Raw genomic sequence first — 13,981 nt, forward strand, 5'->3', positions numbered from 1 at the left:
CCAAAACTGATGGAAATAACTGATCAAACAACTGAAGTGCGAACTTCGCCTTAGTCTGCGAGCAAGCGGCCATCAAGACTTGATCCGTTTTCCTGCCCTTATGACAGCACTGGTGACGACCCAGTGAAGATCTGGCCCTCACACTGCAAAGGCTACGCTTTGTTCTTCGTAGTCTTAAACAACCCCCAAGTTTCTGGTTTGCGTTTTTTTCACGAGCCGTGTGTTTTTCAGAAAATAAAAAATAACCTGATGTGAAAATTGCAAATTTGTGGTTTTATGTAGGGCCCATGGACATGTTCTATCTTTTGCGGAACAGACCCACGGATGCAGAAAGCACAGGGATCATCCGCGTGCCCCTTCCGGAACGTCCTATACTTGTCTACAAAGCAGGGACCAGAGACTCATCGAAGTCAATGGGTCTGACAAAATAAGTCACGCACTCAGACCACATCCGTATTCTGCAGAGCACAGAATAGACGCGGTTACGCATTCGATTCCCGGAGTAAAACGGACAAGACGATAATCAGACACTGAAGAACAGAAGTGAAACGTCTTCATGCCAATAATTTATTGAAGATTGCTGTACATTTCCAGAAACCACGGCGGCCACTGAGCGGAGCCGCCATACTACATCCTGGCGTTATGTTCTACAACAATACAGTATTCACGTCTCAATTCTAAAACAGGAATTAAAAAGGGAGGAGAAGGAAGAGGGGAATGTACGGGGAGGGGAAAAAAAAAAAAAGGGGGGCTAAAAATGGTGGCAATCGGAAGAGGGAAAAAATGAATCAAGGTCAACTCAACATCTTCATTAAGAAAAAAAATAAAACAAATGAACATATTTACAAGAATCAACGGCTACATCTTCTCCGAGACAAGAATTTGTACGACGCGGAAATATATATATTTACAAGAGAGAAGGCCGGCGCAGATTCCAAGATGGAAGCAGAGGAAAAAAAATATAAAAATCAACAGGATTTAAGTTATTGTGTTGGGAAACTTAAAAAATTAAAATGTTCTACTGGTCGTGATGGGGACAAGCGACGTGTGCTGCAGCAGGACCGCGCGCGGACTTAAACGGAAACCTACAGTAAAAGATGGCGGACAGCGGGAGGAGGGTTAAGGGCCGAGATGCACCAGATCCTGCAGACATCATGGCCGAGCTTACTCTCCTGCGTTACAATGCTAAGAAGGGTCAACCCCACGAAGGATCAGGATGGACAAGCGGCAAACATCCCAAATAGTGGACTGCTAAGTGCAGGTTCTGGAACACCAGGGGGCGCTGCAGAGACATCTGAGAAGGTCGTGGTCCAGGCCAATGGCGGCAACTTCTGACAGTTCTGATTTGACCTCAGGAGGTAAGTGGCCACATAATGGCGTGTCAATGATGCAATGTTCTGCCAACCAAGAGGAGACGACCCATGTGACAAACTGCGGCTACGACCCAAATCTGACCACCAGAGAGAAATGACGCCACATTAACGGGGCGCCAGACCACAAACACGGTCACCTTATTACAGAAATGCCGACTCTCCAGGTTTTAGAAGCAGCCATGTTTTCTTACTCTATGATTACTGCATTGTAACCCAATCCTAACCCCTGGGGTCAGGGCCCCTTTGGTATCACCCCCCCCCCCTCCCCTGACCCCTGAACGGCATAAAGTGCCACGAGCACCAGGCGCTATAAAACCAGCTGCTTGACAGAACATTCATCAGACGAGGTTTCCTACAACCAACAGAACCTTAAAAACCGCCTTCTATCCGGTGGCACAGACGCCCGGTCCCACGGACAGAAGATAAAACATCCATTAAAAGCCTTTACAGGTGACGTATACACCCGGTACACATGGGGAGGACCCGCGGGTGCACCTTACAGTGAAGGGTACTCTGAGCTCGTGTACAGAGCCACGCAGCATTAGAGCGTCAAACTAAATATAATCTACAGGCCTTTGCCATTGGCTGTGTCCATAAGGCCTGCTGGGAGTAGTAGTGGCCCAGGGTGTGCACAGCTATGACACAAGGAGTCTGAGCTACGTAGGGTTCTGGAGCCCACAGAATGCAGGAACCCAGGGCATGCCCCCTGCTCTAGAAAGCTTCCATCTTTATTACCGTGATCCAGAGGACACCCCATAGGAATAAACTCCTGGGGTGCAGTAAGAGGTAATGGCGAGGTTCTGAGGTCTCCTGCTGCGCCCCCATCAGTCACCCCCTCCCCTCAAACAGCAGCACAAGGAGTCAAGTATTAAGTGGTTTCTACCTCCCCAGCGTGATGGCGGCTCCCAGTGACTGGCTGCAGACGGAGCTTTATGCTACATTAGGGGGAGCCTCTATCAGAGAGGGTCCCAGGATGATGAACGCTTAGCAATGAGGACGACATAAAATAATACATCGGGGGCAGGGGGGGGGGGGGGGGCGGGGGGGAGACCAGTTTGCACCTTTGCCCAGTTCAAAAAAAAAACTAAACACTTTACAAGATGAGCAGAGTCTGCAAGAAACCTGCCGGGGAGGAGATCAGCACTAAGGTGTCCCGGCCCCGACCTTCACAGCAATGCTTGGAGGTATCCAGAGCTGCGCTCTACAGTGCTACAGGCAGAGGGATCCATGACTTCTGACCAATAGTCTTGAGATGGGGAGGATAGCCAGCAGGAGTCACCGAAAGTCATTGACCGGAGCAGAAGAGAAGAACGTGATCCTCAAGAACCGAGCTCGGCTCCCACACAACACGTGTAAGATGTCAGCCGGGAAGGGAGAGGAAAACGGGAAGGCCGAGGGAGGGGACAAGCAGCGCTCCTCAGGAGGTGCTCAGCTCTGCTACGTCGCTGGTTTTGAGTCTGTCTGGTCCAGTTCGCCCTTCACCTATAAGAAAAGAGGAGGAGATCAGGACATAAAAACCTCCGGCTCCACCACAACCTGTTAGGGGCGGCGCCTGACAAAACCCAAGGAAACCTGTGTCATGCCCCGCCCCCAGATCACAGCATCAGTTTTCAGAGTGTTGTAAACATTGTTCGGTGTAAATACTGCACACTATGCATTTAAAGGGGTACTCCGGTTATGAAATGACCAACATGAAACGGACAACCCTCAGGATCTGGTTGAATTTAAGATCAGGTAAGTACTTACAAGACAGCTCCCGCGCTGGCACTCCAGTTCTCCCGGGCAGGGTCTATTTACCCACCTGCAGCGGTGGTGAAGTCACGTCGACAACATGCGATTGCTACAGGCAACCACTAGCCGCTGAGTGCCTGGCTGCAGCAGTCACTTGTTGCTGATGTGACGTCACCGCTGCAGCCGGGTAAATAGAGTCTGGACAGGTGAACCGTAGTGGCGGTGCAGGATCTGTTCTCTATTCCAGGCAGATCCTGGGGGTTGTCCGTTTTTCTGCCCACCCCACAGGGACACATCACCGCTGAGGCCAGTCACTGGCACGCGTGACCCCTGTATGTGCATACTGTAAGTGCAGTGCAGACAGAGCCAGGAGCAGGTAAGTAGGCTTCTCTTCAGTTACCCTGGCTCAGAGATACATAAAAAATAAATAAAACTGGACAACCCCTTTAAGACATGTTTTCAGCCGACCACATTTCACGTAGACGAGGGAGCTCACAGCGGCAGGCGGCAGCCCGTTTATCCAGCCACCTACCTTGCAAATGAGTCTGCTGCAGGTGAGGAGGTATGAGGACGGTGTTCAGCGAGGGCTCGATGGAGAGCTCTGCAAAGAAGCATCAAACATAAGACAAATCCGCCCTTAAATCAGTGACCCCAGCACAGTAACTGCACCTCCGCACTCGACTCACCTACAGAGCTGAAATTGAAGATGGGAGGCAACTCCCTGCCGCTCGGGAGACGCGTGTTGGGGTCACGAAGCTCGTCAAAGAAGGAGTGTGCACAGGCTTGTAGAGGGGAGGCGCGGGTGTCCGGGGTGTACTCCAGGAGCCGGCTGCACAATGTAATGGCTTCTGGAGAGGTGCGGGGCTTGAAGACCTGTCCACGAGGAGAAGCATGAACAGCAGTGAGGATATCCCATAAATAGCCGATCCAGCTCTCAGCTGTTTTCAGAAGTCCCATAGCAGTGAATGGCTTACCCTCCGTTCACAGCAGGGCCCTCCGTTTTCTTAAACAGGTCCTAGAGGCAGAATCAGCACCCATCGGATATCTATGGCATATCCCTTTAAAGAGGAGCTCTCCCCTCTCCTGGCATGACAAACTTGCAATCCCCACATAATAATTCTGGCGTATCTATTCTTATGTTGTGCCATTCCAGTATTATTCCTGCTACAAGTTGCCAGCAGTCTGCAGTAAAGGTACTGGGAGTTACCAGCAATCGGTGTCGGTCTGTGCAGGGACACCCCCCCAACTGGTAACACCCATCTGTACCTTTCCTGCAAGCAGCTGACCATTCATAACTTCAAGTAGAAACACAAAGAACAGATTCTCCAGAATTATTACATGGGGCATGCAGACATGTCAGGAGAGGGGAGAGGTCCTCCTTAACCCCTTCCAGACCAGGCCTGATTTAGCAAATCCGATGTGTGTCACTTTATGTCGTAATAACTTTGGAACGATTTTACTTATCCCGGCCCGAGACTGTTTTCTCGTGACACATTGTACTTCATGTTAATGGTAAATTTGAGTCAATATGTTGCTTTTAAGACGGATAGTGATGCCTCATAAAATAGTCATTAACATTCCCCATATGTTGACTTTATGTTGGCGTCATTTTATTTATAGAATTTTAGAAGCAATTTTTAGGAAAATTTCCAAAGTCAACTTTTTTAAGGACCGGTTCAGTTCTGAAGTCACTTTGTAGGGCTTATGTAGTAGAACCAACCCATAAATGACACCCCTCAAACTATTCAAAACTGGTTTTTAGAAATGTTGTTAACCCTTTAGATATTCTATAGGAATTAAAGCAAAATAGGTGAAATTTCAAAATGTTACTTTTTTGCAGATTTTCCATTTTAATACATTTTTTCCTGGAACACAGCAAGGGTTAACAACAAAACAAACCTCAATATTTATTACACCGATTCAGCAGTTTACAGAAACCCCCCATATGTGGTCGTATACCGCTGTTTGGGCACACGACAGGGCTCAGAAGGCAAGGAGCGCCATATGGTTTTTGGAGGGCAGATTTGACTGGAATAGTCTTTGGGCGCCATGTTGAATTTGAAGTTCCCCTGAGGTATATCCCCACAGTAAAAAACCCCCAATAAGTAATCCCATTTTGTAAACTACACCACCCAAGGAATTTTTAAGGGGTGTAGCGCAGTATACAGCGCTGTACAGCCTCAGTGCAGGGCTGACATAGGAGCCCCAGTTACAGGGGAAATACACCCCCCAGAGAGGCCGTACAGCAGTATACAGCGCTGTACAGCCTCAGTGCAGGGCTGACATAGGAGCCCCAGTTACAGGGGAAATACTCCCCCCAGAGAGGCTGTACAGCAGTATACAGCACTGTACAGCCTCAGTGCAGGGCTGACATAGGAGCCCCAGTTACAGGGGAAATACACCCCCCAGAGAGGCTGTACAGCAGTATACAGCGCTGTACAGCCTTAGTGCAGGGCTGACATAGGAGCCCCAGTTACAGGAGAAATACACCCCCCAGAGAGGCTGTACAGCAGTATACAGCGCTGTACAGCCTTAGTGCAGGGCTGACATAGGAGCCCCAGTTACAGGAGAAATACACCCCCCAGAGAGGCTGTACAGCAGTATACAGCGCTGTACAGCCTCAGTGCAGGGCTGACATAGGAGCCCCAGTTACAGAGGAAATACACCCCCCAGAGAGGCTGTACAGCAGTATACAGCGCTGTACAACCTCAGTGCAGGGCTGACATAGGAGCCCCAGTTACAGGGGAAATACACCCCCCAGAGAGGCTGTACAGCAGTATACAGCGCTGTACAGCCTCAGAGCAGGGCTGACATAGGAGCCCCAGTTACAGGAGAAATACACCCCCAGAGAGGCTGTACAGCAGTATACAGCGCTGTACAGCCTCAGTGCAGGGCTGACATAGGAGCCCCAGTTACAGGGGTAATACACCCCCAGAGAGGCTGTACAGCAGTATACAGCGCTGTACAGCCTCAGTGCAGGGCTGACATAGGAGCCCCAGTTACAGGAGAAATACACCCCCCCAGAGAGGCTGTACAGCAGTATACAGCGCTGTACCGCCTCACTGCAGGACTGACATAGGAGCCCCAGTTACAGGAGAAATACACCCCCCCAGAGAGGCTGTACAGCAGTATACAGCGCTGTACAGCCTCAGTGCAGGACTGACATAGGAGCCCCAGTTACAGGAGAAATACACCCCCCAGAGAGGCTGTACAGCAGTATACAGCGCTGTACAGCCTCAGTGCAGGGCTGACATAGGAGCCCCAGTTACAGGGGAAATACACCCCCCAGAGAGGCTGTACAGCAGTATACAGCGCTGTACAGCCTCAGTGCAGGACTGACATAGGAGCCCCAGTTACAGGAGAAATACACCCCCCCAGAGAGGCTGTACAGCAGTATACAGCGCTGTACAGCCTCAGTGCAGGACTGACATAGGAGCCCCAGTTACAGGAGAAATACACCCCCCAGAGAGGCTGTACAGCAGTATACAGCGCTGTACAGCCTCAGTGCAGGGCTGACATAGGAGCCCCAGTTACAGGGGAAATACACCCCCCAGAGAGGCTGTACAGCAGTATACAGCGCTGTACAGCCTCAGAGCAGGGCTGACATAGGAGCCCCAGTTACAGAGGAAATACACCCCCCAGAGGGGCCGTACAGCAGTATACAGCGCTGTACAGCCTCAGTGCAGGGCTGACATAGGAGCCCCAGTTACAGGGGAAATACACCCCCCAGAGAGGCTGTACAGCAGTATACAGCGCTGTACAGCCTCAGAGCAGGGCTGACATAGGAGCCCCAGTTACAGGAGAAATACACCCCCAGAGAGGCTGTACAGCAGTATACAGCGCTGTACAGCCTCAGTGCAGGGCTGACATAGGAGCCCCAGTTACAGGAGAAATACACCCCCCAGAGAGGCTGTACAGCAGTATACAGCGCTGTACAGCCTCAGTGCAGGGCTGACATAGGAGCCCCAGTTACAGGGGAAATACACCCCCCAGAGAGGCTGTACAGCAGTATACAGCGCTGTACAGCCTCAGTGCAGGGCTGACATAGGAGCCCCAGTTACAGGAGAAATACACCCCCCAGAGAGGCTGTACAGCAGTATACAGAGCTGTACAGCCTCAGTGCAGGGCTGACATAGTAGCCCCAGTTACAGGGGAAATACACCCCCCAGAGAGGCTGTACAGCAGTATACAGCGCTGTACAGCCTCAGTGCAGGGCTGACATAGGAGCCCCAGTTACAGGAGAAATACACCCCCCAGAGAGGCTGTACAGCAGTATACAGCGCTGTACAGCCTCAGTGCAGGGCTGACATAGGAGCCCCAGTTACAGGGGAAATACACCCCCCAGAGAGGCTGTACAGCAGTATACAGCGCTGTACAGCCTCAGTGCAGGGCTGACATAGGAGCCCCAGTTACAGGGGAAATACACCCCCCAGAGAGGCCGTACAGCAGTATACAGCGCTGTACAGCCTCAGTGCAGGGGTGACATAGGAGCCCCAGTTACAGGGGAAATACACCCCCAGAGAGGCTGTACAGCAGTATACAGCGGTGTACAGCCTCAGTGCAGGGCTGACATAGGAGCCCCAGTTACAGGGGTAATACACCCCCCAGAGAGGCCGTACAGCAGTATACAGCGCTGATCGAGGTCTGTGAAAGACCCGACAGCTCCTGCACTCCCCCGGTGGTCACATGACCACCGGGACAGGAAGCGGCATAGCGCTGCTTCCTAATCTGTATAGCAATCTAGAAGGCAGGGACACCTGGGAATGGTCCCCGCCTTCTCTGTGGGGTATCTTGCCGTCACTGACAGCGGGCCCCCCGCTCGGCAGCTGCACGATTAGCGTGCAGCTGCCATCTCTGAATGGACGTTCCAGAACGTCCATTCAGAGATAACCGACGGCCCAAGGACGTCTATAGTCAATGGGCGGTCAGGAAGTGGTTAAGGGACTAGGATTGGGCTCCACGATCACTTGCCTTCGTCCAGGGATGTGCTTTGATTTGTGGGAATTTGAATTCTGTGTAGTTTGGGTTCATCTCTCGGATTTGTTCCCGGGTCGGAGTTCCTAGCACCTGGAGAAAAATCAGAGGGAAGAGACTGTTAAAGACAGACGATCATCAGAGTGACCTCCTAGAAACGGCGGCGTCTGGATCCCCTGAAAACCTTGCCCCGGGCTCTGCTCCATGGCTGAGAGGAGTCACAGGTGGCAAGTTATATTCCAGCCGCCTCATGGGCACCTCTGGGGGGGGGGGGGGGGGGGGGGGGGGTCAGTTCTGTCCCGATTACGACATTTCCTTTCACCCTTTAATAACCACAGGGACACCTTCCAACAGCAGCCAATGGCCCCTATTGTAGAACTCTTTGTGGTCATGGGTGGGAGGAGGTAGGTCACATTACACCCGGGTGGCCCAACATGTGCCTCTAACAATCCAATCTTAGTGCTTCTTACGCTGGCGCAGGAGAAATTATGACCAGCGTACACAATGCGAGTCTTAATTAATCTCCCCCTCATTTGTACATCGCTGGTGCAGCGCTGGCTCAGGGCCTGGAGGTGCCTGCACGAGAAGGAAGACGTCATCCTCTTACCATTCCTGATCTCTGGACTTACGGCGTCTACCGCGCCACATTCACATGCTGCAGATTGGCTGCAGGGACTTAGCAACTGAAAATCAGTTCCATTCACCTGGAAGTTAAGATCCCGCTGCAGGGAGATTTCCGCAGCGCGACTCACCTTTATAATTTCCACCAACTGGTCGACTCCACTGTCCCCAGGGAAGATGGGCTGGCCGAGGAGAAGCTCCGCCAGGACACAACCTGCTGACCAGATGTCTGTAACGAAGGAGGAGACGGGTAAAAGATGGCACAGAGCGAACGGGCATTTAAAGGGGCGGTCTGCCTTTATGGTTTTCACTCCTGTCCATAGACTGCATCTTGTATTAAGGCTCAATCACAGTCAATGGTGCTGAGCTGCAATTCCGGCCGTCGCCCAAGAAGGGCGCTGCTGCTCACCACAAGACGCTTTAGGCCACACAAACATTGGCACGTGTGGCAGGCTTCAGCTAAGGAAGCCACCACCTACACATGTAGCAGAGCCGAGTCTGACATTTACCAGACATCAGTGCATGTAAACCTACCCCCCTACCCCAGTGCATGTAAACCTACCCCCCTACCCCAGTGCATGTAAACCTACCCCCCTACCCCAGTGCATGTAAACCTACCCCCCTACCCCAGTGCAGGGCTGACTGTCGCACTCTCGTCAGTATTCTGTAACATACCGATATTCGCAGTATAATCGGTGGCTCCAAATATTAGCTCCGGTGCCCTGTAATAGCGGGAACAGATGTAGGAAACGTTGGGCTCGCCTCGTACCAGTTGTTTTGCGCTGTAAGAGAAGTAATGCGGATGAGTCTCAGCGCCATACAGTACAACCCGTGCACACACTCGCCCCCACCCTACCTGCCAAAGTCGCACAGCTTCAGCACTGCTGTGTCAGGATCGACCAGCAGGTTCTGAGGTTTGATGTCCCTGTGGCAGACGCCTTGAGAATGGATGTAAGCGAGGCTCCGGAATAGCTGATACATGTACACCTGGATGTGGGGGACAGAACGTGCGGGCTCAACGCATGCAGGTAAAGCGACACCCTCCCCCATCCGGATACGTTCCCCAAACCCCGCACCTTCACATAGATGGACGGCAGCGTGGATTTGGCTTTCGCGAAATGCCGTGCGACGCGATAAACTGTTTCTGGGACAAAATCAAGGACCAGGTTTAAATAAACTTCATCTTTCTGTGGGAAGAAAAGAGGAAGATCTTGTGTCTCGTCTCAGCGAGAGGACCCTGTAATAACGAGGGGAGCGTGCGGTGGGCACGGAGCCTGACCTTCTCTCCGCTGGAGTAGAAGAAGTATCGCAGCCGCACGATGTTACAGTGATCCAGTCTGCGCATGATCTGCAGCTCCCGGTTCTGGAGAGAGGAGAGAAAGCAAACAGTAGGTTATAAGACGATGGATGACCCCCGGCAAATCAATCTACAGAGGGGGCGACGCTGCGGATCATAAAACACAGCGCGGCGCCTGCATTTCTAGCACCCCCCCCCCTCCCTGATCATACATAACGGGGAGCTCGGCGGAGCGTCCCTACCACTGTCCTGAGAGGGCACCGCCGGGCACAAGGGGAAGGATTTTAGGAAACTGTTGTGCAAGCAATTCTCCAGTGTAGGCGTCAGACGACCTGAACATGATGCCGACATCTGTGCCCCGCCATGTGAAGAGACCAGGTGCCCCCCCCCCTCAGGACACAAACCAGTGAGGACCAGTTCCCCGTGATTCTCTCGGCCCGGGAGCGCCGCTCGTGTATTAGGTGCTACATTCAGTGATCAGGTTACACATTTAACAGATCCCTGCCAAAAAGCTGAAACGCCCGAGCGCTCCACATGGCGGTGGACACACAGAGCGCCAGATGAGCGGCGGTGGGGGAGAAGGTGTAAGACCACCACTAGTGAATATAATACGAGAACACTGAACAGTACGCACTGGAGGCTGTGAGGCGGCTCCACTGATGACATCACCGGTTCGGAATAAAGGATCATTGTTCTGCCCTGAACACTAGTCCTACAGAACTGGCCCGGGAACAGAAACTTCTGCTTCAGGTAAACTTGGCCCAGGACGAGCAGTCACCGGCAAAGCCCACGTCTGCACAGACCACGGACTAGAACCTACTGTAAGGAGGGGTCAGCACCCTGCAAACCTGAGGTCAGCCCGCTCCCCCACCTGTGTCCACCCCGCTGGGGGCGTATATTGGGCAGACTAGATGGGCCAAACGGTTCTCATCTGCCGACACATTCTAGGTTTCTATGGAGCAGGAACACGAAGCCGTAATCCCCCCCGTCCACCATCAGTCTATGGGCAGCTCCACAACTCAGCGATGGCTTTTCTAGTTATCCCGCGCTCATAATCACCTTGAACCTCTTGTCCTGCAGGACTTTCTTTATTGCCACCATTTCTCCACAGTCCACGAGCCTCGCCTGGTACACCACACCGAAGGAGCCATTACCGATGACTTTGATGTCGGTGTAGGACACTTCCTGCGGACGGTCCGGGCCCTGCCCTGGAGTAGCCACCACCGTCGTCACTTTTCCATTATCCCCTGAGGAAAAAAATGGATTAAACTGTGAAAGGACAAAGTGACAGTGCTGATCAGCTGAATCGGGCTGCCGCAGCGCTGGAGGCAGTACCCTGTACAGAGCTCGGGGAGGACAGCACCATTCAGTGCGCAAGGTCCAGCACCAGCGTACTGCAGCTCAGCCACTATTCACATTAATGGCAGCAGAGCAAGAGCATCCCGACTCCAGCACAGCGTACGGAGAGGCCAGCTGATCAGCATGGGTGTCATACCACCCACCCATCTGGTATTAATACCGTTACACCTTGTGTTACTCCAGAGCTGCACTCACTATTCTGCTGGTGCAGTCACTGTGTACATACATTACTTATCCTGTACTGATCCTGAGTTACATCCTGTATTATACTCCAGAGCTGCACTCACTATTCTGCTGGTGCAGTCACCGTGTACATACATTACTTATCCTGTACTGATCCTGAGTTACATCCTGGATTATACTCCAGAGCTGCACTCACTATTCTGCTGGTGCAGTCACTGTGTACATACATTACTTATCCTGTACTGATCCTGAGTTACATCCTGTATTATACTCCAGAGCTGCACTCACCATTCTGCTGGTGCAGTCACTGTGTACATACATTACTTATCCTGTACTGATCCTGAGTTACATCCTGTATTATACTCCAGAGCTGCACTCACTATTCTGCTGGTGCAGTCACTGTGTACATACATTACTTATCCTGTACTGATCCTGAGTTACATCCTGTATTATACTCCAGAGCTGCACTCACCATTCTGCTGGTGCAGTCACTGTGTACATACATTACTTATCCTGTACTGATCCTGAGTTACATCCTGTATTATACTCCGGAGCTGCACTCACTATTCTGCTGGTGCAGTCACTGTGTACATACATTACTTATCCTGTACTGATCCTGAGTTACATCCTGTATTATACTCCAGAGCTGCACTCACTATTCTGCTGGTGCAGTCACTGTGTACATACATTACTTATCCTGTACTGATCCTGAGTTACATCCTGTATTATACTCCAGAGCTGCACTCACTGTTCTGCTGGTGCAGTCACTGTGTACATACATTATGTATCCTGCGTTATACCTCAGAGCTGTACTCTGCATGTTACGGTATCGCGTTCCTTCGGTGTAATCTGCGGCCGAACATAAAGCGAGACAATTGTGGTGCGAAACTAAATTACGGAGACCTCACAGGATGAGACCAAGGACACTGAGCCGTGCAGCGCGAGCTCTGAGGTTCGTCCTCCATCTGCAGATCCTGCGCGCTACGTGGTCAGACTGAAGGGAGGCGACGCGTCCTCGCACCATTTCCTGTGAACACAAGCAGTGACTTCTGCCTCCAGTCTGGGGGGGGGGGGGGGGGGGGGTCACATACTTTCAGCCCCCCCCCCCCCCCCCCATTCCTTGTACCCCAGGTCTGTAAACTTACAGCGCTGTTCACACAGGCACCGGGGTCTCGGCTCAGACCGCCGACCGCTGTAACCTTGTCACGTATAAATAAAGTTACTTCTACAGGGGGGCTCCACCCGATTCCTGAGCGTCTGCCCCCTCCAGGTCACGGACGATGCGTTACGCCGTCCGCTACTCCGTGATCGGGGGAGGGGGTCGCAGCGCCACCTGCTGGTATCACACTGGCTGCACCGTGACCCCATTCACCGTCACTGGTCGCGTAAATATATACGGATACGGATTTACGGAAAACGCCTTATATCGAAGAAGCAGATCCGCGGCGAAGCCTAAACCGCCCGCGCGGAGCTGATAATGGGGCCCCAGGTGGGGGGGGGGGGGTATTATAAGCCCATCACCCCCCTTCCCCCCCCCCCCCCAATGTCCGGCCGTGCCCCCCCTCAGGTACTCACTGCCCAGTTTGATGGCGCTGAAGCCCGCAGGCACAGACGAGGCGCCCCCCGTAGCTCCTCCGGGACCCTTCCCAGCTCCAGACGGAACTTGGTCACCGAAGACGTCGCTCCGGGTCCGGTTGACGCCGCTCATGCTGAGGAGCGAAGCGCACAAACGCTGAATGGTGGCCGAGCTCGGCGGCTCCCTCCCCGCGGCCGCCACACACACTCAGCCCCCGGGGCTCCAGGCCGCTTTCAGCAGCTCTCTGGGAAACCGAGTCCGTAGCTGGCTCCAACCAATCACAGGAAACACCGCCCCGGACCACAATGCCCGGCGTACCCCGCGGCGGGGGGAAGAGGACTGAGCGCGCAAAGCACGCCGGGAGCCCGAGTGCACGTACGCTCAGGAGACGAGGATAGAGGTGACTACATTAAACTACAAGTCCCAGACTCCTTTGGGGGAGATTAAAGCGCGTTCGTCAACGCGGTGCATGCTGGGAAAACACGTCGCGCAGCGTTCCTGCGTCATGACGTAAAGGGTGTAATTACAATGCCCAGAACGCATCGCGGCAGACAAAGAACTATATAAAAAATAAAAAAAATACAATTATGCAACGTATAGAAGAGAGGGGGCGTGGCGATCACGTGTTTGACGGGCGTCGTCAAAACGCCATTGTTAATTTGGGCAGAAAAAAAAGCGGGAAATGAACATTGCTATTAAAAATCGGACAGTGTCTGGTTCAGTCATAGCAACCAAGTGACACTTGTCGGACTCCACTGCGCATGCCTCACTGACCATGAAGGCTGTACAGGGGCGTCCAGTGATCTAAAGCTACCCACAGTAGGAGACTGGTGGGGCCCCAAGTACTGGGAATGAATGTGGCGGTGA

General features: G+C 52.6%; 1 protein-coding gene across 1 annotated transcript; it reads right to left on the reverse strand.

The window, feature by feature from the left end:
* Positions 1–553: 553 nt before the first annotated feature.
* Positions 554–13,426, reverse strand: GSK3A (glycogen synthase kinase 3 alpha). The gene is made up of 11 exons (XM_040419837.1): positions 13,114–13,426; positions 11,056–11,243; positions 9,979–10,062; positions 9,776–9,886; positions 9,556–9,686; positions 9,375–9,481; positions 8,831–8,928; positions 8,076–8,171; positions 3,791–3,977; positions 3,637–3,705; positions 554–2,855 (listed from the first exon to the last, which is right to left on the reverse strand). Exons 1-11 carry the CDS (start codon positions 13,244–13,246, stop codon positions 2,791–2,793), a joined length of 1,269 nt encoding a protein of 422 aa, XP_040275771.1. The 5' UTR covers positions 13,247–13,426; the 3' UTR covers positions 554–2,790.
* Between the last annotated feature and the right edge of the window lie 555 nt (positions 13,427–13,981).

The sequence above is a fragment of the Bufo bufo genome, chromosome 1, assembly GCF_905171765.1.
Source record: "Bufo bufo chromosome 1, aBufBuf1.1, whole genome shotgun sequence".
In the NCBI taxonomy this organism is placed as follows: Eukaryota; Metazoa; Chordata; class Amphibia; order Anura; family Bufonidae; genus Bufo; species Bufo bufo.